A 25,319-nucleotide genomic window follows, 5' to 3' on the forward strand; every position below is an offset into this window, starting at 1 on the left:
TGGTTCCAAAATATTATTTAAAATACCAAATAGCTCTTGAACACCCCCTAAAATGGCACTTTTCTCTTGTCCCACCTTCTTGATGACCAACTTGCATGTCCAATATAACATTTAAATATATGTTTTAAATATACTTTTTTGGTATTAGATTGTTGATATATGTCTCTTGTAATTATAAAAACAATTTGTTTATTCATCAACATATTTTAAATAATAGTAATTATGCACTGAAGTTGTGTCCCACAACATGTGTGCAACCCTGTTACCGAAACCTATTTCACCTGATAGAGGGGAAAAAATAAAAACAGTGAGTCACATGACACAGGAAATGACATCATCAAGCCATCTGCTAACAAAATGGCTAGACCAAAGGTAAGTCCTCTCTTCTACTTTTTATATTTTTCTAATCTTTTCAGCCTTGATTGACTGTGTCACTCTAGCCAACACAACCCTGTTACTCATATTATCACAATAAGACACATTTATTTCAAATGTATCTTTCTTTATTCATATAACTATGTTTAACCTCGACATTGACAGTAACTTACATTCCTCAGCTAGCATCTTTTCCTGAAGTAAAAGCTAACATTAGCATTGATTTGCAACCCTGTTACTTGCAACCCTGTTACTATAATTAGAGTAACAGGGTTGCACTACAGTAACAGGGTTGCATCTCCTTCAGTTCAGCAGTATGTCTTTACAGAAGTAGAACATGAACATGTGTAATTACACACATTTCTTTGTAATTATTAGATGTCTTGTTCCATCTGTAACTAACTGTACTTACGTGTACTAGTAACAACTATGTTATTAGTGCCTAATAGTAGTGAATGCAGACTTAATGTAAGGTGTTACCCAAATCATTATTTTATCAAAGGTTAATAGACATTTTGTTTGAAATGTAATTGATTTCTACAGAGTTCTTCCACACCATTGAGCACTGCTGAAAATCAGAGGCGCTACCGTGCCAGGCGTGATGCTGATGAACAGAGGAGACAGCAGTACTTAGAAAAAGAGAAAGATAAGTGGAGAAAAGATGTAGAAACAGGGAAGAAGAAAAGGCTAAAAGACTGCAGTATGAGAGAGCAGCATGCCCAACGTAAAAAATGGAAGGCTCATAAGAGGAGTGATGCCAGGAAAAGTGTACTTGAAGGATTGAACACCCCTCCAGTCAGCCCTGATGCCCCAGTCAGTCCAGACGTTCCAGTCAGGCCAGAATACCCAGTCAGCTCTCAAACTGGGACTTCAAGGTAATTTAATTTAAAAAAATATCATTAAATCTTTTACAAAACATTGTAAAGTGCTTTGGATAAAAGTGCTATACAGTAAATGCACCATTTACCATTTAATTTACTTGATATATGTACTCAGTAATTATTAGGCCCATCTAATCCTGGTAATTACTTTGTTTGGTGCAAAACTACAATTGGGAAAAAGTCCATGCAAGTGAAATGATTATGTGACAATGCATTTATGTTTATATCTTTCTTTTAGGCAACGTGATGCTGGGAGAAGAACATTGAGGGCTACCAAAGCAAAGTTAAACAGGGAGTTCCAGAAAGTACAGGATACGTTGAGGAAAGCTGAACAGAGGGCAGCAAAATACAGAAAGCGACTCCAATGTTTGAAAAAGAACAATCCATCTCCAAGATCCAAAGTCAACAAGTTGATTCGACACATCTCGGTCACAACCCTAAGGAGAACCCTGTTGTTCCACACAGCTGTAGCTGAGGAAGTACGTGACTTGGAGAGCCTGACACAAGCCATCATGTGTGACACCACAAGCAAGCAATGTATGTATGGGGAATGTGAGAACTGCAGCAACAATACCTATACACTCACAAGCCACTACAGAGCCACCGATCTGTCTCCTACCTTCAGTGGGCCACTGTGGACAAAGAGCACAAAAATTATCCTGGAGCAGCCTCAAAGGTCACTTTGAAAAAAGAATTTGAATACTCCCAAGAAGAGCTGGTGGAAACGTTTCAGATTTTGCTCCAGAAGTTCAGGCGCCATCTCTACAACATCAGGCAGCAATATGCTTTCTCACGGGCCCTGAAGCTGGACCTCCCTGCAAATGAATGTGCAGTCCATATCGACTTCTCAGAGAACTACAGCTGCAAGTACAGCACTGAAGTACAGGCTGTCCATTTTGGTGCATCACACCAACAGGCCACTTTGCACACTGGGGTTTACTATGTGGGGGAGGCATCTGCCCCTACCTCCTTCTGCACTGTATCAGCATCCAGACTGAAGGGACCACCTGCCATATGGCAACACCTGCAGCCCATCCTGAGGGAAATCAGAGAGAAACTCCCAGATGTGAAAACCATCCATTTTCTTAGCGACGGACCCTACAAGCAGCGTGGCAATTTTTACCTGTTTTGTACTGAAATCTTCAAAAGGGGGTTTACAAGACGATCATGGAACTACTTTGAAGCCAGCCATGGAAAAGGTGTCCGAGATGGTGTGGGTGGCACATTGCAGAGGAGGGCCGACAGGCTTGTCGCCCAAGGAGTTGATATCCCTACGGCACTGTCCCTGTACCAAGCTCCGAGTAAGGAACAATCAAAAGTGAAATTGTTTTACATTCAGGAGCAAGCTGTGGATAATGCAGTGAAAGAAATGCCAGCTGACCTTCCAGCCGTACCGTCCACTATGAGGCTCCACCAGGTGGTCACTCTTTCACCTGGGAAAATGCTCTACCACGATGTCAGCTGCATATGTTCTGCAACAGGGAATCTGGAGTGTGATTGCCAAAAATCTTCAGCTTTAATCCCACAGATGACCACACAGAAGATCCCATACACAGCACATGTGTATGTGAAGAAGTGCAGTGGCTCAGTCCAGGCGTTGTGGGGAAATGGTGTGCCCTGCTGTACGACCACACCATCTACCCTGGGATCATCCAGGAGGTGAATGAGACTCACTGCCAAGTGAAATGTATGCATAGAGTGGGGGCACAAACCGTTTTTTTCTGGCCATTGAGGGATGATCTCCACTGGTATCCCTCAGAGGATATGCTGACCCTCATTCCTCCCCTAGAGAATGTTACCTTGCGCCACATGGCTATAGCAAGAGAGGTATGGGATACTCTGGCCAGCCACAAAAAATGAAATCTGAACATAAAATCAGCTTTCTAAAAGATTGATCAGTTCATTACTATTTTTGATATGCTCATTCAGGTGAGGAATGCAGCAAGAATGCCAGGTTGTTGGCCTGTTCTGATCCAGTTTGTGGTTTTGTTGACATGTTTATTTTGTATTATTCCCAATATATCAGTTCATTACTATTGTTGATATGCTTATTCAGGTGAGGAATGCAGCAAGAATGCCAGGTTGTTGGCCTATTCTGATCCAGTTTGTGGTTTTGTTGACATGTTTATTTTGTATCATTCCTACTCATCCTGTTGAGTCCCAAAATAAAATAATATTATTAAACAACATTCCTGTGGTCCTGAGTATGTATTTGTCACATATGTCATGATCTACAATCAAAAGTAAAGTAACTGTTACTTAGCGCAACCCTGTTACTCTAATTTGAAGGCTGTTGCCATATCATTTTTATTCAAATAATCATACATGATTTTCTCAGCTCACAGTGGTTTAACCTATTGTAAATGTAATAGTTTGCATGATTAAATGCATAATGTATTTGAACAAATATTTGAAATTAAATACTGAAATTAGTAAAAAGAAAGATGTGACTATTGAAAAGTTGGGCAAGATCGATTTCAAAGTTGCTTAAATTAATATAAGTGAAGTCTTATCTGAAATTAAATCAGTATTCAGTAAGCATGTGACTTTCTTTACTTAATTGTAAAGGATTTATTGAAAATATTTTTAAATGTACTTTTTTCAGCTTCCTGAGTATTTGTAACAGGGTTGCGGCAAACATAGCACACAACAAATAAAACGTATCATAAAAAGTGTACCTTTGATGCCTGAGCTGGACGAATCCAATTATTTGATGGTTTAATACCTGTTTTTATGAAATACATAACAGAAAATGATCAAATAAAGGGTCCATTTTTCAAAAGTATTGATGCCTAATTGTCCTCCAATTCTGGAATGACCCAGAAGCTGTTTCCACCACACTCTGAAATAGATCTTGATCTCGAATCATTCTCACTTCACTCTCTGTCATCTGATGCTCTGCCCCCTCCGCCCCTGACTCTCTCTCTCTCTCTGTGTCTGAAAGCAGCAGTGGTGGCCGGTAGACCTCGGCCTTGTGGGAAGACAGAGTTCACCTGCAGTAACCAGCGCTGCGTCCCCACCCAGCTGCAGTGCGACCTCTTCAACGACTGTGGGGACGGGGGGTCCGACGAGCAGGACTGCAAGGCCCGTACGTACTGTCGTCATCTAGTGAAATGCATTACTCCAGTAGAAGTGTTTTTTTAGAGCACTTATATAGACAATAGCAGGGGTGGGAATCACCAGAGGCCCCACGATACGATACTATCACGATACTTGAGTCACGATACGATAGTATTGCGATACTAAATATATTGCGATATGCTGAGTATTGCGATATTAATATTGCGATCTATTGCGATTTATTACCTTTTTTCAACTGCAAAGTAAAACTTTGTCAACATGTTTTATCTAAATAAATAAAGTTCAGTCTGTTCATCTCACTTCGATAATTTTTATTGCAGAACATGGTATTTTTCCAAGCAGACAGATGTCAACACTGTAATCTGTGTTGCATGTACCTGACAAACTGAACTGTTTGTATTACAGTCATATTCCAACTTAACTGAATGCACACGTGTGTGTGTGTGGACTATTGTACTATTACAGGTATTGAAATGAACAATGCAACTTCCTTATACAAAAAGAAAAGAAAAATACAAACAAAGATTTTTTTTTAAATAAATAAATATATAATTTAATATCGATACTTGGCGTCCCTGTATCGATACAGTATCATCACGCAAAGTATTGCAATACTACTACGTATCGATATTTCCCCCCACCACTAGACCAGTGGTTCCCAAAGTCGGGGTCGCGACCCAAAGGTTGGCCGCGAGCAGCCACGGGTGGGCCGCGAGATGATTTAAAAAAAATAAAATAAAAATAAAAATTGTCAGGCCACTGAACTTAGAAGCAGGCCAGGACAGTGTTTCTAGTTGTATTATATTCTATTGTATTCTAAAATGTGACTATATGGTTTTATATTAACTTAATAAATAAACAAAAACTAAAAAATCTACTTATTTCAACGAACATTTCAAACTAAATAACAGATTATGCGCATAAAACGCTGAAAACAACCGAAGCAACAATAGTATTTTAATGAGGCTATTATTATTATCATTATTATTTTGCAACAAGTTAGCCCTCTCATAAATAGCACATATAAATGAATAACTAACTTGAACTAACTTAATAGGATTGAAGTGATATTTGGCTTAAAAAATCAGTCGCCTGGCAAAAAAAAAAAAAAAAAAAAAAGCCTGACGATGTGCATTGGGCCGCGGCTCTCTGACGCCTTATTTTCTGGGTCCTGGCCTGAAAAGTTTGGGAACCCCTGCACTAGACAATAGACACTTCAAGTCAATAGACCCTCACACGGGTGACATATTTTCCTGACGTACGGGTGACGAGTCTTCAGTCTTTGCTGTAGCTATGAAAGAAAATGAATGGACTATTAATAGCTCCTAGCTTTGTCTGTGGTTCATGTAGCTGTGGTCTTTCTAACAAAGCCTTCTAACATTTCTCTCTCTGATAAGGCAGTGGATTTAGAATTGTAAGCGGCGGTTTTATAAAAAGGAGAAATCGCTATAGCCAAAAACCAGCTTAGCGTTTGCAGGTCAGGTCATCCGACGTCACCAGCGGCATCAGTGTGTTCTCTGCAACAACCGGCCATTTAGGGATAGCAATTTGGTTAAAATTTTTACAAAACATTAAATCTTTTGGTGAAACCCCACATGCAGCATCAAGATTGCTGGTTGTGAAGGAATTTGGCCATAGGCAGGGAAAGAAATGCACCGGGGCTTATGATGCCATAACGATGTCGCTGTGTGAGAGGTCTATTCCAGAAAATGACTCAAGTATACGTAAAACAGCAGCACGCTAAATGTATATTTATTTTTTTTACCTTTTTTAATCACATAACACATCAACAAAGCCATCGGAGGTAATGACCAGAATGAAGTGTGTATTACTGTAAATTACAGATATCATTGTATTCACTGTTCTTATGGCTACAAATAAAAAAAACCCAAGTAAAGGTAAGGAGTCCATACATTTAAAATGTAGTAGGTAAAAGTAAAGGTAAAAAAAAATAGAAAAGGAAAACTCAATTACAGTAACTATATTAATTGTACTTAGTTATTTTCCACCTCTGCATATTGTGGTCACCTGCCTCCAAGAAAAGCTAGATCAACGTGCATTCGGGAGAATAGATGATTGAACATCACTGTGGATCCACAGCCTTCAGGATCAGGACGCCACAGCAATGGCAGCATTTGCAATGGAATGTCTGGTTATTTATGGTAATCCAGTATATGTACCGTATGTTTGAGTTGTGTCTTACGCCATGTGAATACAGATGATGCCCTCTTGCTTCTCAAACATCAAACGGGGGAAATCCAACAGGCGTCACGTGGGACCGGAGAGGAACAATTGCATGTAATCAAAACACCCTGCCTTTAATTCTAGCTTCCAACGGGGACATATGTGTGAAGAAAACAAATCCCTGCGGAGAGGACGCAGTGTGCAATCAAACGGACAGTAATGTCATGTGCCAGTGCAAGCCTGGCTTCAAGAGGAACCCAAAGACAGGCCAGTGTGAAGGTAGCGTACAAACCTGTTCTCCTCTAGCTCTGCACAGCATTCTGATTAACCCTTTCACACCTTATCACACTACAAAAGGTTAACGTTCTCACTACCACACTACAGACGGTTAGCCGTCTGTAGTGGGGTAGTGAAAGGGGTTGATGTGATGTGTATGTCACCGTTTTGCATCACCATGACAGCGGACGGCCTCTCGGCGGTGGTGTTGGAGTCCGACCGAAATCAAAGTTCATTCATGTTCTTGTTCATTAGCCTTGATGGAATACATTTCCTGTGAGAGTGAGGAGGAGATGAAGGGTAGCAGAGGTTTGTTCAGGAGGCGCATGCATCCTGGCTGGTTATTCCTTCTTGTACTGAATATTCATGTTTGAAGCAAAAGTCTTTCAAAATTCAAGTATTCTGTCGAAGGCAATTTGAAAATGCTTGTGTTTATAATTATAACACATGGACATCGTCTATAGAAGAATAATGATCATCTGAATCAAATTTTAGTTGACCTTTAAGTAATGAGATTTGACGTCACTTGTCTTAAAACGTAAAACAGGCTGTGGTGTCAGTATTAAACAGACTGTGCTGTTAATAGCACAAGACATGATTTCCCCTACTAAGTGTTGGCCAGACTTTCACTGTATTTTAGTAGTTATTGTACGCAATAATTTCTTTCATATTGTAATTTAGTCTCAAGAGACGATAGCTGCAATTATTTAATCAAAACATAAACCGGACATTTGTCTTCGGAGAAATGTTTCTCCCAGAGGAATCAGCAGCTTTCAAAAGAGACCAATCTCATGCATGTGCTATAAGTATAAAGTATAAAGCTAAAAAAGTATGCAGTGGTCAAAAACAGAAATGGCCCCGTTTTGGGAGTGATGCTTAACTCTTTGACTGCCATGCTGTTTTTCCATCTTTACTCCCTGGAGCCAGCTTTTTTGACCATTTTCTCGATGTTTGCAGACTCATCGTATATTCTATATTATAGCTATGGAGACAATAGTATGGCTCATTTGACACTTGACAGGCACTATTTACTGTATACTCCAACAGGGGAAAAAACCTTTATTTCTACATGCCTTCATTTGTTCGCTATCCCATGCTAAAAATCGTCCCATTTCAAAATAATCCAGTCTTGTTTTTCTGGAAAGCGAGTTATGACGATTTTCTCATAGACTTCCCAATGCATTCGACAGAGAATTCTCTACCTGTTTTCGCTCGTGACTTTTCACCTAGATCCCTGATTCGCTCATTCCCACGTGGGGTACCCTTGGAAAGCCCTACTCATTGGTTACAACCCTGTCCAATTATTTCTGAGATTGCCAAATGATTGACGGAGGTAGAGGCTTGAGAGTCGGGAGTGGTATTTGAAAAAGTACTTCTGCGCACGCCTCACATATCAGCATGTCACCTGAAAGGGCTCTCGACAGGCAACAAATAGGGCTTTAATTCGATATATATATTGTATTAAAAAATATGCACACCGAGCCGCTAGAGGTCGCCAAAGTGCCAGTGGGCAAATCGTCCTCAAGAGGGCCCACATGTGGGCCGTTGCATGCTAATGCAGCTTAAAACTGCTGGTGCCTCTGGGAGTCTGGAAAACCTTTGTTGTGCCTGCATGGAGCTTGAAGTGAAGTGATGCAGAGCTTGCTCTATTTCTGCTTCGCAGAGATCAATCGTGCTCATTTCTCCGAAGTTGTCTACTGCAGCTTTAACAACATTGTGATGGGTATTCAGTGCTTCTGTGCCTTACTCACTGGATATCATTTCCTCTTTAGTGAAGTGTCAAGGTGCTGCTTATCTGCGGTGGGGAACAATTAAATAAAATGTACTATGTACTGTATATTGTGCTGTGACAACAGCTAACTTTTAGCCTCAGTAGTTTATTATTGCCTGGGTGTATTTTCTTCAACCACAAGCTCTCGCTGCAAATTGTGTGCAAGAGCTTCTGGGGGCGGCACACAAAGTCAAGTCCATACACAGGAAGTTGAAGGTTCTAAGGGGGAGGGGCTTAGCCTTTATTTCCTTCAACATTGCAGTGATTTATCACAGACCTGTATACATGTATGTGTATGTATGTATGCATGTATATATATATATTTTTTTTTACCAATACAGTAACAGCAACTTTACAGAAGAACATTTAAAACTGTTCCCATGTAATGCTGATCGTGTGTTGCTCTATTCTTTGCAGAGATCAATGAGTGTCTAAAGTTTGACACATGTGCTCACTATTGCACAAACACTAAAGGATCATATAAGTGCTCTTGTGACCGAAATTATAAAGAGGTCAATGGCCACTGCATAGCAAAAGGTATGTACCTGAGATTACATTTTTACATGTTCATACTGAAGTCATTATTATTTTTCAAATAATACTTTTTCAAATAATAAATGTACATGTCACAGCTAGTGCTACTGTTGAATATCTAATATTGTTGCTCATTGTTCTACATATGATAAAGTGTGGCATTTCTCAAACTTTTTGGCCTTTAAAAAAAATCTGGGACAGAAAAGCGAAATTATTCCCAATCCCATGAACGGTTTACATTAGAACCGACTTTTATTAATTAATGAATTAAGCAATCAATTAATTAAATCTTAATCTTGAAAGATCATTGAGGGCAAGCACTCATTTACAAAGACGTCGAGAGGTACAATACATAATACAAAAACAATATAGAAACAGAAAAGTCAATCAATTAAACAATTCAATTTAATTAAAACAACTACAGACAGAGGTGAAATGGTTGACTATTATAGCTTTAAACCGATACTGGATACTAAAGTATTCACTAACAAGCTAAAAGCAGATTTTCCTAATTCAGTGCAAACCTTGGGGATCACGCCAACACTAGCCTAGCTTAGCACAATGAATGGAAGCGGACATGACCGGTTAGCCTTCGGGAGAGGTGTTAGTTGGACAATGCCTAGGCTAACCGGTCATGTCCGCTTCCATTCATTGTGCTAAGCTAGGCTAGCATGCAGCCAGATAGCTTTCTACTGAACGCACAGAGAGGAAACTGGTATCTATCTTCTTGTCTCTCTCTGGAGAAGACGGTAAGATAATTTCCCAAAATGTTGGTGTGTTCCTTTAAGCGTGAGCCAATCACAAGACTTGAAGGTGTTATACTGAGTTTCTCCTGATTCAGGTTGTATATTCTTACTTCCTACATTCAACTATGGTGACTAGAAGTGTAAAAGAAGCTACCAAGCCTGCATCATTTACTGTACATCTCTGTATGTTTATATTCTCACTGTTGCCTAGCAACTTTTGGTCAGTCCCCAAATAGAAACGCTCACAAACCAGACTCACTTGGTAATCAATCATGAATGGGTCCAGGGTGTTGTAGTAACGTGGTGTGTCACAAAAAGGTTGTGTGTAGTACTGACACATTTATCATAGTACGTAATACCACATCTTTAAAATACAGTACTACTAATACTAGGAGACAACCTGTATCTATATCTGCTAGCGAGCCAAGTTCCCAACACTTAGCTGCCTCCCTGGAAATGGCACCAGTCACTTATTGGCCCAGAGTTTGAGAAACGCTTATATGGTTTATATAATGCTGTTTAAAACATTTGACTTGTTTGTACTGTAATCAAACTGTTTGTCTAATACCCCCAATGGAATTTAGCCACTTTTCATTTTGTTTTGCATATTAATAACTCATCGGGCAGGACCAGAAGACCGAGTGCTCTACATAGCTAATGACACTGAAATCCGAAGTTTTGTGTATCCGTTTAACCAGAGCCATGGACACAAACTACTCACTCGCATCGAGGACAATGCCCGCATTATTGGGATGGACGCTCTGGTTCACCATCAAAGGTTTATCTGGGCTACCCAGTTTAACCCTGGTGGACTTTTTTACAAAGAAATCCTAGACAGGAGTCAAACTAAAACTAATATCAGAAACATTGTAAGTATATCCAAAGGTTGTGGATGGACCGTTTACTCTTGTTGTATATGTGACAGAGATTCAGTGGACAGAGAGTAATCCTTGACTTGGCATTGACTAATGCAATTATAAAGACCTGTGTTTATTCTAGATCCACTGAAGCTGTGTTACGGTTATGGTTATAAATGGTAAATGGCGACAGTGGCTCGGGAGGTAGAGCAGTCGTCTGGCAATCCGGAGGTTACCGGTTCGATTCCTGCTCCTCCCCGGGCAGCGTGTCGAAGTGTCCTTGAGCAAGACACTTAACCCCTAATTGCTCCCGATGAGCAGGTTGGCACCTTGCATGGTTGCCTCCGCCGTTGGTGTGTGAATGTGTGAGTGAATGGGTAAAATGTGAGTAACAAATTGTAAAGCGCTTTGGATAAAAGCGCTATATAAAAAAGCAGCCATTTACCATTTATAATCACAGTTATTTGTGTAATTATTGCTTTTGCTATTGAGTCCTGATTTGAACACTTTTTACATTTGAAAAATAACCAGGAAATTATGCATGATGCAAATTGTTGTTCAGTTAAGTTTAACATAATGTCTCGGATGATACATTTTTTCTCATTTTAGATTCTGATAAGGTGGGTAAAATGAACCAAACCCATTATTGCTTACAAATCTCCATTCTAGGGAGCAGATGTTAATTGGTCTGACATGTGAGACTCTATATAGGCTGTCTGGACAAAGTCATTACAATTAAAAAGCTTGTTTTTACATCACAATCATTTACAGTAATGACGTTTATCGATTCAGACTTGTGCAGATAAATATCATAACCTCACTTACTGTACAATAAGACTGCATTTCACTCCCATGTTTGTATCCCTGTGAGAGAAAATGTGACTAAATCTATGGACAGTGAACGGAACACCTGACCTTTGGCCGCTGTCGATTACAGTGTTCAGACTTCCGTCGCCCCCGGGATGTGTCCGCAGACTGGATCACAGGGAATATCTATTGGACGGACCACTCTCGCATGCACTGGTTCAGCTATTACACGGCCCATTGGACCAAACTGAGGTACTCCATAAACGTGGGCCAGCTCAAGGGACCCAATTGCACCCGCTTGATAACGGACATAGCAGGAGAGCCATATGCCATCGCTGTCAACCCAGCGAGAGGGTAAGATTGTCCTCGCTTCACGCAGCCGATTCCATCATTGTGTGTGTCGTGTTTCCACATTCTCCAAGTGACATTTGAAAGATTTTAGTCTTCTCGAGACAGATCTTAAGGGACCCTGTGTCCCAGGAGACCAGGGATTGCTTCCATTAAATGATCTGTTAAGAACATAGGCGGTCAGGTGTTGTAGCGGAGATTGCGCTCGTCTCCCGGAATCAGCATTGCTTGAGGCTTCGGCTGATCGCTATACTAACCCGTTTGGCTGGGTTAGGGGGAGGGCAAGTCATGGGTGGGAATCTGGCGTTGTGGACAGCGACGCCTACAGGTCAGGTCTGGGCGCTTGCTCAGCGGAAGCAGGACTTGATGAAGGCAGCGTGACCTCCCACGCGTTACACTTCACCAATGAGAGTCCTCGCTGCCAGGTGAAAAAAGAGTCACTGGCTGTCGCCGCGCGTGTCGGAGGAAGCGTGCGGATGACTTCAGGGTTCCCTTGTACCGACCAGTGGGAGAACATGCGCACAACAACCAGGTAGAGGAGGGGGGGGGGGGGGGGGGGGAATTGGCACAACAACTAAATTGGGACGGGGAGAAACCAGAGGAAAATCTGAGAAAGAGAGGATAAAAAAAAGAACATACAGACATTATCATTTCTAGGTACCAGTTGACCTATATTAAGCCACGCCTTCTTTTCTTGATCCTCCAATCACAGCGGTTGCTTCCCTTTGTCCAAGGAAAGCAACAGTTGTGAATGGAGGATCAAGAAAAGAGGTAAATTCTAGGTTATCATTTGCTGATATGGTGATGTCACGGAGATCTCTCTTTCTCTCCTCTAGGATGATGTACTGGACTGTTATAGGAGATCGTTCTCTTATTGAAGAGTCTGCCATGGATGGCTCCTTACGCCGAGTGCTTTTGGAGAAGAATCTGAGGAGGCCTACTGGTATCTATGATGTTTTCTCTTTTAAATGCCCACGCATGGCTTAGTGTTTAGTTTACTTGTTGCCAAATGCCTGTTTTTGAGTTCCAGCTGAGAGGTATAGAAGATGGAAAACATAACGGCCCCATAGTCTGAAGTCTTATCTACGGTACAGGTCCAGAGTTTATAACAATCCCACGGAAAGTGATGTGTTTGTATAATCCTTGTATCGGTAATAATTCGTCCAAAATGGCTCGTCCAAGTAATGGACAGACGAGGGCAAAGTGCTGCGAAGTGTGCACGCGTTAACTAGTTAGCTGAGCACAAATCTCCTCCCGTTTCCCTCCTCATTACTCGGCAAAAACAATTCAACGTTCTCCGTTATAACCGGTCTGCATTTGCATGGATGTCTGAATTGTTTGAAACGCCCCTATTATAGGCTATATTAGGGCTGCCACTTTTTCCCCAAAATCTCAAACATAATTATTAATGAACACCAAAAAATAGGTTTATGCATATTTTTCCTTTAATTTAGTCCTGCCTATTCACCATTGCATTTTGATTGGTAGTTTAAGTTATGTCTTAAAAGCAAAGAAAAATCCCAGAATTATATGCTTGGACATATATATATATATTTTGTGAAAAATAGTAATCCCTAGTATGGAATGGAACAAGGAAAATGCGATGTTATTTGATGAGATACTGTAGGCCTATATGCTTGTAGACCACTGTTATCGCTGGCGACACTCGCTGGTCATCCTTCTGTTAGTTTGAAATAACATTTCTGATCATTCTGAGGTTCAGTGGCGCAATAATAATAACAAGCCACAATCTTCTTACCTTCCGGAGAGGAATATTTCCAAAAGATCAGCGAGGTAACTTGTCAACTGCTGGTCTATCTCTGGAGCGGAACATTTCCTAAATGTCCTAAGTTAAAATATCAACAGAACACGATTGGTTGATCCAAACGGAAGCAGGTGGTCCAAATTTGGAAAATTACGCCGTTGTTGTCGCCCTCATCATGTGATCACTATCGCCATCTTTCGTTGCGCGCGTACCAGAACTTTCAGTATGTAGGTCAATGGACAATGATGGAAATTAATTCCAAAAGAAATACTTGCTGTTGCCCGAAAGGTATTCATGCCTGATGCCCCCTGACCTACTGTCAGCTCATTAGGCCGTATAGTACTCATAGTACTACTGTATGCGAGATATAGTGCATCCACACATGCGTGCGACCGAAATGTGGCGACGTGGGTGTATTTAACTCAGTTTTGTGAGTTTCCATCAAGGGGCTACCATTGCAAGGTTTCAACATCGTTACACATGCATGCACACATAAGCATTCTGCATACTGTATATATGCATGCATCAATAAATTCATATGGTACATTACAGAGTATAGACAGCTGCATATACACTGTAGAAAGACATGCATGCATAAGTAGATACTTAAGCCCTAATCGCACAGGAATAGTATTACCTGGGGACCTGGGTGAATTACCACCCAACCTCTGTGTTTTCCAGGAATAACTTTTTTACCAAGCCCTGTGACCCAGATTTTAAGAATTCATAACACTGCTGATTTTATTCCCTGAAGCTATCTAATATATAAAATAGTGCATGGTATTAAAACAGGTTTTCAATAACAAATCAAAAGGGATATGCAAATCTAACCAGGTAAGAAAAATAATCTGTATACATTTGCTACCGTTATGCCACCTGCAACACTTTGTCATCGAGCTATCAAAAGTAAAGCAAGAGTTTTATTATTTGAAATAATATTGAAAAGCCAGTTGTGTGCCTAAAATTACTAGGATACGGATTCATTCAAGGGAATAGTTGTATCTAGGGTCCTCTACCTTCACCAAAATAGGGTACCGGTAGGTTATTTGCATGATAATTTTTACTTTACAAATTACAGACATGGTATGCTCACACAGGATTAAAATCACTGGTGACCTCAGCAATTATTAGACATGACTAGAAGTCCCCGGGTAATACTAGTCCTGAATAGCGCATTAGATGAAAACTCAGTCGACTGAAAATACACACCTAACACAAGCATTCATGGCATCCCACTAGGGGAGCATCTGATGGAAGGTAGTTGGAAATGAAAAAAGAAAATAAGGCCAAGGAAATGAAACATAAAGGAAAGTCTCGGAGACACTACAAACCTGTTGGGGGGGCGTCTTTGGGGAGACACTTAGTGCTGATCTAGTTTTGAAGAGATGCTTTGGCCTCCTTTAATTCAAGAGACCCATGTATTGTCGCGGCCACAGAGGGAGGAATTCATCATCTGTGGAAAAACGCAAACCTATTTAATCGCCCGAGCCAGGTGCTCAATTATCCAGTCGGACTTGTGCAGGAGAGAGAAAAAAACTTGTTTGAAGTGGTAATGTAGGACGCTGCACTGAAATTCTGTCATCAAAAGGAGTGGAATACTATGCAACGCTTGAGTTATTCCATTTGGACACTGAAGACATTTTCAGCTTGTTTTCGGCATAGAACCAAAAAAAAGAGAGATTTACCTCTGCATGCTGCCCAGCTTATATATAACCTTGGTACCACGACTGCAATTGTGATGGGCTATTTCAGCCCCCCCCCCCCGCCCCCTTTATACCAGAGGGGGACTTCTGGAATGAAGGCATCCATATTGATTTTTTGTACAATTCATACGTAAAATAAATCTCTTCCTTTCATCGTCCTCCAGGCCTGGCCATCGATTATTTCAACCAACGTTTGTACTGGGCGGATCCCGAGCTCTCCGAAATAGGGAGCATGAGATTGGACGGCTCAGACCCGCTGGTGACAATCAGCGACAGACACGGTAATAATACCCAATAGGAGAACAAAAGCCTTCCCTTTTTTGCGAAGCGCACACTATTGATGTTGTCCTTCTTAATTTCCTTCACCTCCTTATTTCATCAAAAGATTGCAGGAGTAACACGTTTGTGTCGCTCCGCGGCGAGGCGGGCCACTAAACAATGTGTGTGTCGGGGGCCTATCTTGCGAACACGGCACACGTTCCACGCTTCCTCCCTCCCGCCCGCCCGCCCGCCTCGGGATACAAACTTTCATTAAACCAAGCTGCGGGGCGATGTGGAGAACGGTCATTTGGTGATGATGATGGTATCTGCTCTCTTTCTCTCTCTCTCTCTCTCTCTCTCTCTCTCTCTCTCTCTCTCTCTCTCTCTCTCTCTCTCTCTTTCTCTCTCTCTCTGCCGAACTCGTAGGAATAACCCAGCCATATAGGATTGATATATTTGAAGACTACATCTATGGAACGGGGCTGAAGCACGAGGTCTTCAGGATCCACAAGTACGGCAAACAGTCGGCGGAGTTCCTCCATCTGGACGTAGAGAAGCCCACGAACGTTCTGATCTCCCATCGGTACAAACAGCAAGACGGTAATGAATGCACCGACATCGCGAGGGGGAGGCACAGAGGATTATCAAGGTCTTAAATGTTATATATACCGCACACACAGAAATGTGCTAGATCTCTCTAATGCAGAATAAATGTATTACTTTTTAATAATCTTACTAGTGGTCCATGCTGTTAAAAGTAATGGGTCAGATCAGTACTTTGTATCGGTCGAAGCTTAAAGTCGGGGTGAAGTGAAAATAAATACACCCAATGAGAGTCCTCGCTGCCAGGTGAAAAGAGGCTGCTGGCTGTCTCCTATGTATCGGAGGACGCATGTGATAGACTTCAGGGCTCCCTATACCGACAAGTAGGGGGCAAATGCGCGCAACGACCAGGAAGGGGAGGGGGGAATTGGCATAACGACTCAATTGGGATGGGAGGAAAAATACAAGAAAAATAGGAGGAGAAAAAAGTGGATCAAAAAAGAAAAGTGTGTTATTGACCACCCGGCCAAATTTGAATTATTAAAAAACGTTAATAACTATTGTAAACCCTGCTCAGACTATTTCTCAGGCTTGATTCCCTTTCAGCTCAAGTGCTATTTTCACCAACCAAATCTGTCTTTTTATATAACTATGCCTCCCTGAGTCTGGTGCTAATCAGTGTGTGAAATACCCAGTGGGGGACTCTGTATTCAGTAGGGATGGCCATTGATTTTCAAATTCGACTATTGCTTGTCTTAAAAAATATATTTTCACTTGTTTTTTACTGGCACCTACACTGAGTAGTGTATTGAGAGGGTAGCCCTATCAACTGTTCCACCGCTGAACGGCATGCTGGGTAGCTACAGCTCGCTAGCTAGCCAGGTAGCAGAACAGTCTGTTAACAGCTTGGAGGACAGAAAAGAAAGAGAGACCAGATATGTTACATTGCAGCAACGTGTTGTACATTTGCCATTTTGTTTCACTAAGCTCACACATTTCACGTATCAGTGAAATAACGTTGCGCCTGCTCCGACTCCGAAATATCTAGCTGTTAGCAATGACAGCAGCCAGCTAACTTGTTGGATTACCACCGCCACCAAGCCACTTCAGCTCATTCAGAACGCAGCCGCCCGCCTGATCTCCAACGTACGTACCAAAGTCAGCCCATGTTACCCCACTTCTTAGGGACCTGCACTGGCTCCCCATTGCTGCACGAATCCACTTCAAGGTCCTCAATCTGGCATATCGTGCAGCGAAGGGAATGGCTCCCGCCTACCTCCGGTCAATGGTCTCTAACTACACACCCTCAAGACCCCTCCGCTCTACATCCTCTGGCCGCCTCAGACCCACTCCTATCCGAGCTCTGGGAGGGTCATCAAAAAGAAGCCGCCTATTCTCGGTCCACGCTCCACAATGGTGGAACGAACTTCCCACCACAGTTAGGACAGTTGAAACCCAACCAATCTTTTGCCGTCGACTAAAACACACTTCTTCAATCAATATCTGAAGACAAACACTAACCTTCTTACTGTCTTCTACTATCATGCACTCTTCCTACTATACTAATATGTCTTTACTAATATGCACTCAACACTGCAGCACCCAAGTTTCAACACTGTTTAGTTAGTTGAAATGTCTTTATTGGGAATAACCCCTTGAGATGAAACCATCTCGTTTTCAAGGGGGTCCGTGTTTGATGAACATTGTTACTCAGCTGAAAGAGTTGTACCCTTCCTGCTGACTTGTCATATAGAACTTGTAAGTCGCTTTGGATAAATGTGTTCAGCTAAATGACAAAATGTAAATGTAAATGTAATTATTATGATCTCACATTCACTATTAGGTTCACTACAAAACCATACGTTAACGCTCAGACATGTCAAGCATCAACATTGTAACTTTCCTCAATTATTATTCCTGCTATTCAGCAAGTTCGGCAAGTTGTGTTTGGTATAGCACACGAATCTCCAGGTTGAATTTTGCCCTTTTTTGCCCAGAGAGAGACACTTTGTTATATTTCAGGTACGGGAGATAAGAGAGTCATCTAAAAAAAAACATAGCCGGAGCCGGTCGATACACCACCGGCCGGCTTTGTCCTCCCGACCGCCCACCCTCCCACCCACTCCTTCTCTCCTGCCGCTGCAGAGTGCAGACCCACTCCTCCTATTTGTTACATGGCTGCTGTTAATGGTTGTGGGCCATCAGACAGATCTGTCTTGGTCGAGGTTTTTCACTTAAAGGGCAGCTGCTCCGTTTCCCCCGGTGGCTCATTAGCCTGACCGTGTAGTGTGTGCAGTCCGTGGGCAGAAGTTGTACGCAGGCTAGCAAAAAAAGAAAATATATATATATATATATATATACCATACGACTCTGGGGTTTGATGTCTTCAGCAAAACACTGACACTTGTTTCTCTTTTCTCCACTTTGATCCCCCCTCCCCCCTCTCACAACTCTTGTTTCTTGTTGTTTGATTGGAAAACTCATTTATTGACACGTATCTGAGCAAAATAGAGCTTTTCAGAAGTAATCTGTTGTTGCAATTGCGTTGCTAGGGGAACAGCATTGGCCCCTGTTTTCTGTCAGTAACTGTATTAACGGAACATTGCTACTGTACCAAGGAAACTATAAAAGAAGGAAGGGTCATCATCACATTGTTAACTAGCCAACGTTTGATATATTGGTTGATGTACAGTATATTTCCTCAGAGAGCTTGTATATTTAGAATTTGAATACAGGCTTTAATAGAACTGGCACCAAAGTCTGGCACCAAGCAGAGCATAGAACGCCGGTATTCTGACACGATGACCCTTTTATAGTTTCCTTGATTGCTACAGGACTTACAAGGGGGGCCTATTTAGAATGCGTATGTTGCAGAGTTAGAAAAGGCCTAACGCGTGTTAGCACTTTGTCGATATGGAGTTGTTCTGAGTTCTGGTATCAGCCTGGTCAATCCGACTCGTCCTACAAGAACCACACAGAGGAATTCGGACCGCATTTGTTGCCGATTCTGTGTAAAGGTGAAGCCCCTGCGAAGATTCATTGCTCAGATGATCTGATTGTTTTTGTTTGACTGCTCACATAATTTTTTTTAATGTGGCCAATATCAGATTTCAGTGTGAACTGGTCACGCTCCTAAACTGATCCGCATGCACAAATGAACAATAACGAAGATGGATGTAAAACATGGAGGACACTGAAGTCACAGTTTATGGTTTAATTTATGAGTTGATGTGCAGTGAAGACCAGCTAATTCAGGAGCAGATGATAATGGGGGCGAGGAGGAGGTGAAAGAGAGCCATTTATTCTTTCAATATGTAAACACCTCACTGGCTTTCCACTGACCACTTTGCAGCAGTGCTGTTCACTCTGCGGTGAACAAATCTGATCTGAATCACATGAGTCAAAAGAAAAATCTTGATTTGGGGCCACCATTTGTTTGCAGTGTGAACATAGCCTGTGCTCTCAAAGAAAGGAATTGTAACTGAACAAAACACACTCTCTCTCTCTCTCTCGCTCTCTCTCTCTCTCTCTCTCTCTCTCTCTCTCTCTCTCTCTCTCTCTCTCTCTCTCTCTCTCTCTCTCTCTCTCTCTCGCTCTCTCTCTCCCCCCACCCCCCCCACACAGCCGCCAATCCGTGCCTCAGGATGACTTGTGACTTCATGTGTCTGCTCAACCCCACGGGTGCCAAGTGCACCTGCCCGGAGGGTAAAGTGTTGGTCAACAGCACCTGCAGCGACGTCAACGTCTCAGGTAGGCTGAACGTTGTCGTTGTTGTTGTTATTGTTGTTTTCATGTCATCACCAAAACAGGTAGTAAGCTGGGGCTGTATTATGGGACTACAGTATTGTTTAAAAAAAACACACACACATTGGCATCTAGCATCTGTTAGAGTTATTATAAAAACATTGCAATCTGATTACAGATGGGGGGGTGGGGGGGGTTATTAATCGTTGATTATGATCTATAATTATGGAGATTAGGGACGCTAACGTAATTTTATGTCATTAGAAATAAGGGTTCAATGTGAGTGTAGGTGATGTAGTTAGTATTATTGAAATACCAGTCTCTTTCATATGATCATCACTACCAGCTTGACAGGTATTCCCCTCCCTGTACATAATAAGAAACTGACTGGAATACCAGTAAAAAAAAAATAATAATAATAATAATAATATATATATATTTTTTTTTTTACAAAATCCATAAGTACCTCACAGCCTTCCTCTCGTTTTCCTCGGGATGCCTGTCTCTACAGCACATGCTGTTTTCTCCATTTCTTGAACAAATAGTTTTCTTTGTCAGTCTTAACAAGAAAGGCTTGCTGACGTTCAAAGACTTCCAGCTCTAAAATAATTCTGGAGTACAATTTTGAGTAAAACATCAAACATTTGTTTTGTTTTTTTTCATAAAAAAAATATATCTTGCAGCATATTTTAAGTTTTTCTTTCTTATATTAAAGTATATTTAGTTTTTAAGAATTGTAAAGGATAGGCAAAAATAAGCATGTGCTTCAGCCTATTCCTATTTTCAGTCATTGAGTTTGGATTTTGTGTGTGAGCTTACTTTGCATTTGTACATTTGTGATTTTTCTTATTTTTTTCCTTTTGAAAGTCCACACAAGTGTGTTTTTGATTGATCTGTAAACAAAGACCGAAAATAAACTATTCATCATCACCATCATCAGCTCAGTCCTCCTGATGTAAACCCAGCAGCTGTGGCTCGGCGTGCGGACAACGTGTTTTGTTTTGTGCCTGTGTGTTTGCTAGGCGAGCTGTGCAGACCCCCCTGTGAGAACGGAGGCCGCTGCTTAGCCAACGAGAAGGGCGACTGGAGGTGCTACTGCTGGCCCGACTTTTCGGGGGAGTGCTGCGAGGTTAACCACTGCACCGAGTACTGCCTGAACGGGGGCACCTGCGTGGGCTCCCCTCTGGGTGAGTCGGCGGCGGCGGCGAACGACATGATCTGCAGCACGAGTGTTTTGATGTCGTTGCTATAGGAAACAGTTGAAATGATGGCGGACTTCCTGTCGGCAGGGCCGCCTGGGAGAAATGCGAGGCCCTGTGCGAGATTTAAACGCGAGCCATCCCCCCCCCCCCCCCTTAAATAATAGCGCTGCCCGAGGCTGGGCATGATACAGTCAACATATAGAGAGAGAGAGAGAGAGAGAGAGAGAGAGAGAGAGAGAGAGATAGAGAGAGAGAGAGAGAGAGAGAGCTCCCGTTCTACAGTCAATATACAGTGTTATCGCTTTGTAACACTGTACAAATTTCTCCACAACACACATGTACAAGTGGCAGTAATGCAGAAAATCCAGCAAGGGAAGAAGCAGTGTAGAAAACAGGTGGAGTTTTTGCCTAGCAATGGGAATGCTTTGGCTGTACTGTGTAGATAGAAGTACACACTCTAGTGTTGATGTCTTTGTTTACAAGGCTTCAGGTATGGTTGCTCTGCTACAAACACAGTAGAGCAGCTGTGTGCACATCCAACCTGTTTTAGGCCAGGTGCAGGATAAAACGAAATGTGACTGAAGGAAAAATTGCAATGAACTGACCGACACAATTGACAACTATAAGCAATGCAATGCTCAGAGAGAGAGAGAGAGAGAGAGAGAGAGAGAGAGAGAGAGAGAGAGAGAGAGAGAGAGAGAGAGAGAGAGAGAGAGAGAGAGAGAGAGAGAGAGAGAGAGAGAGAGAGAGAGAGAGAGAGAGAGTCTGTGATGATCCAGACAGAGAGAGTCTGTGGTCCAGAGAGAGAGAGATGAGTCTGTGGTCCAGACAGAGAGAGAGAGAGAGAGAGATGGGTCTGTGGTCCAGACAGAGAGAGAGAGAGATAAGCAAGACAGCTAAGATGAGCCCCTAAAGGATATTCAACTTTTAATGGAAGAACAAAACAGAAGGAAAAGATAACTTCACAAAGGCAACATGAATATACATAGATCCAAAAGGACAAAGATCAACACTTAAATCCAAAGAGAAGAGGGTCTATACCAGAGAAAACAAAGTAGCAAGGAGCCAACGGCCGACATCAGCTAAGGAGGCTAAGTGCAAATAGAGTAGCCAGGTACTGACACCAGGTACACACCGTTAGCTACGACAGCTAGCCGGCCCGTTTGGCTCAATATAACGGTAGCTATGTTAGCTAGCCGGCCCGCTTTGGCTCAATATAACATTAGCTACGACAGCTAGCCGGCCCGCTTGGCTCAATATAACGTTAGCTACGTTAGCTAGCCGGCCCGCTTGGCTCATTATAACGTTAGCTACGTTAGCTAGCCGGCCCGCTTGGCTCAATATAACATTAGCTACGACAGCTAGCCGGCCCGCTTGGCTCAATATAACGTTAGCTACGATAGCTAGCTGGCCCGCTTGGCTCAACATAACGTCTACGACAGCTAGCCGGCCCGCTAGCTCAACATAACATTGGCTAAGATAGTTAGCCGGCCCGCTAGCTCAACATAACATTAGCTACGATAGCTAGCCGGCCCGCTAGCTCAACATAAGGTTAGCTACGATAGCTAGCCGGCCCGCTGGTCCAACAGAACGTCAGCTACGATAGCTAGCCGGCCCGCCGGCTCCACATAACGTTAGCCAACATAACGTTAGCCACGATAGCTAGCCGGCCCAAGAGAGAGAGAGAGAGAGAGAGAGAGAGAGAGAGATATCATGGAGTTGACGAAGTTCATCTGCCGAACGACCGTCCTCTTCATCTTGGCATAACAATGCTGCACGCGCTCTCTCTTGGTTAGCTAACGCTAGTTAGCCTTTAGCTAAGCTACTAGCCGACATGGCTATCCCGACTGAACCACACGTTAGCACTCGATATTATAACGTAGCTAAAGCTAACTAGCTGTCCCTGCCTTTAGCTAAGCCGACATGGCTAGCCTGACTGAACTTTCTAACATGCAACAACTTTCATCTTCAGTCCATCTGCCGAACGACCGTCCTCTTCGTCTTGGCTGGCATAACCTCCAATGCTGCACGCGCGAATTAGTCAGACGCAGCTGACGCACGCCGGCCGACTGTACACATGTAACCCCTCCCTTCGTTGAAACCAATAGTATGTCTGCTGCAGAGCCCCAGAGCTCCAATACTGTATCTGCAGAGCCGCAGAGCCAGGAACAAGTCAGACACATTCTACAAACGTGTCTAATGTGAAATATATAAGCATATAAGCAAAACTAGATTTTAGGTCTGTGATGAAAAAGGGCCTCGCGGGAAGGGGGGCCTCGCAAAAAAAAATAAAAATAAAAAATAATAATATTAAAAAAAAAATAATAATTGTGCAAGGCCCCCCTTCCCGCGAGGCCCTGTGCGACTGCACTGCTCGCACACCCCCTGAGGCGGCCCTGCCTGTCGGGGTTTGTTTGTAGTGGACAGCTGACAGGAAAGAAACTGTAGTTCTTGTTTTCGTCAAGTTCAAACCATCTGCAAAGGCTGAAACAAATAAGGAAGTTCCAGGCACTCTTCTTGTATATAAAAAAGCTTTAATAATTTGCTTAGTTCATTGTAGAACCATTAAAAAACACCAACATGTTTCGGCCTCTCTATCGGCCTTCTTCAGGGCATACAAACAAACAAATGGGTGAACTGACTCAGGCCGAAACATGTTGGTGTTTTTTAATGGTTCTACTACCCAGCCGTCGAGAAGTCTTAACTTCATCATCATAAGTTATGAATGTCAAATTGAAATATTCTTCATGTGTGCTATGGATTTCGAGACCTATTTCTGAAGCGCTGCGGCTATCCATCAACGCTGCAAGGCAGTTCTGTCGGGCGTTGCGCCTCCTGGTGGCATATAACAGAACAGCAATCAACCTCAAAATCAACCTCATGGGCACCGCCGTAGAATGGTAGACAGTCCTAATGGCTGTAACTGTATAGACGACACAGACAAGCTGTTGCCTTCCATAGTGCTACTGATCCCTTGTTTACTCAGGTGTTTTATGGTTTATTGATTTATTTTTCTGTTAGTCACACTCTGCACGCAATGCATCTAAGTTGGCAATTATACACAACATCTCTTTGAGTTATTTTGCCGTAATCGACGGCAGAGATTCACCCGAGCAAGTCATATTTTTCTCACTCTGGAATCCTTAAGTGTGATTGAGATGCAGAGTTGTATGGTATTTTAGAATGGTATAATGTCTTTTAAGTCAAACAAAGTAATAATAACAGTAATCACAATCATATGGATGAATACACTTTGAGATTGTATGAGTCATAAAGTAGTTCTGGCGGCTGGCGGATTCACACTTTCATCTTTGAGGTGTTTGAAGATGTTAATCCACTGAACAATTTTCCACTCTCTGCTGGTAAATTATATTTTACTCGCTAAGAAAAAAATATATTTCTTCTCCTGCTGGCCATTTAGAACAACAACTCTGCCTGTTAGGAACTAAACACGTTTTATTTAATTGTTCTTATTTATTTTTATATACAGTTCCCCCAGATTGTTTCAAGTTGTCAATCTTTAGAATTTTTTAATACTATTTGACCTTAAAAATGAGAGGTTCCCACCGGCTCTCCGGTGCTAATCGGCTAAACTCAATATAATGTATTACGTCCTGATGATACCAAAGGTAGTAGCAGGTAATGGTAGCCCAGGGCGGCACCACAGAAGGGGTTACGGTATTGAATTAGAGGCTATCAGTCTTATTTTGTGCTCGGTTCAGCTGCAGCCGAACCCCAGCGTGCTGCGTTGTATGATGAATTGTCCTGCGTGTGCCCCGTGCAACCGAGAGGAGAGGGAAGCAGAGTAATGTGATACAGTATAGGTGATATTCGTTGAGCTTCCGGCCATACACACGGTTCATTCATGCTTTGCGACGGAGAGGTTTTAAAGAAAATAAAAAAATAAAATGGGAGGATCCGCTGCATTGAGCACATATCCCCCGGACAGCAGGGTGTTGGTCTAAATGAGTGATCGAGGATGAGCGAGGGAGAGCTTATTGTCAAATGGGCTTCCTCGAGTACCCCGCTTTGGTGATGAAGAGGGACCGCAGGCAGCCTGGTAATCAATTAGAGGCTGGGAAATTGTTCACTTGTATCCCTCTCTAAACTCTATACACTGTAAAAAGAAATCTGTTTTTTCATGGGAAATTAACTGTATTATTTTACAGATTACTTTTGTTTTTCTACTTTAAGTGTAAATGCCATAAAAATACAGTAAATTACCTTTTATCTAAATATTT

The 25,319-nt window shown here is 42.2% G+C and overlaps 1 protein-coding gene across 1 annotated transcript in view; it reads left to right on the forward strand.

Annotated features, from left to right (window-relative positions):
• Nucleotides 1-25,319, forward strand: part of lrp1bb (low density lipoprotein receptor-related protein 1Bb) — a gene marked incomplete at its 5' end in the record, with an annotated part of 1,188,884 nt that overhangs the window by 1,139,719 nt on the left and 23,846 nt on the right. The window contains 10 exon segments of the mRNA XM_084314368.1: nt 4,204-4,344; nt 6,666-6,800; nt 8,986-9,105; nt 10,476-10,717; nt 11,643-11,866; nt 12,697-12,803; nt 15,493-15,609; nt 16,016-16,189; nt 19,757-19,882; nt 20,899-21,063. Of these exon segments, the coding sequence (XP_084170494.1) occupies nt 4,204-4,344; nt 6,666-6,800; nt 8,986-9,105; nt 10,476-10,717; nt 11,643-11,866; nt 12,697-12,803; nt 15,493-15,609; nt 16,016-16,189; nt 19,757-19,882; nt 20,899-21,063 (1,551 nt within the window).

Source organism: Notolepis coatsorum, assembly GCF_963971535.1.
Source record: "Notolepis coatsorum genome assembly, chromosome: 5".
Classification (NCBI taxonomy): Eukaryota; Metazoa; Chordata; class Actinopteri; order Aulopiformes; family Paralepididae; genus Notolepis; species Notolepis coatsorum.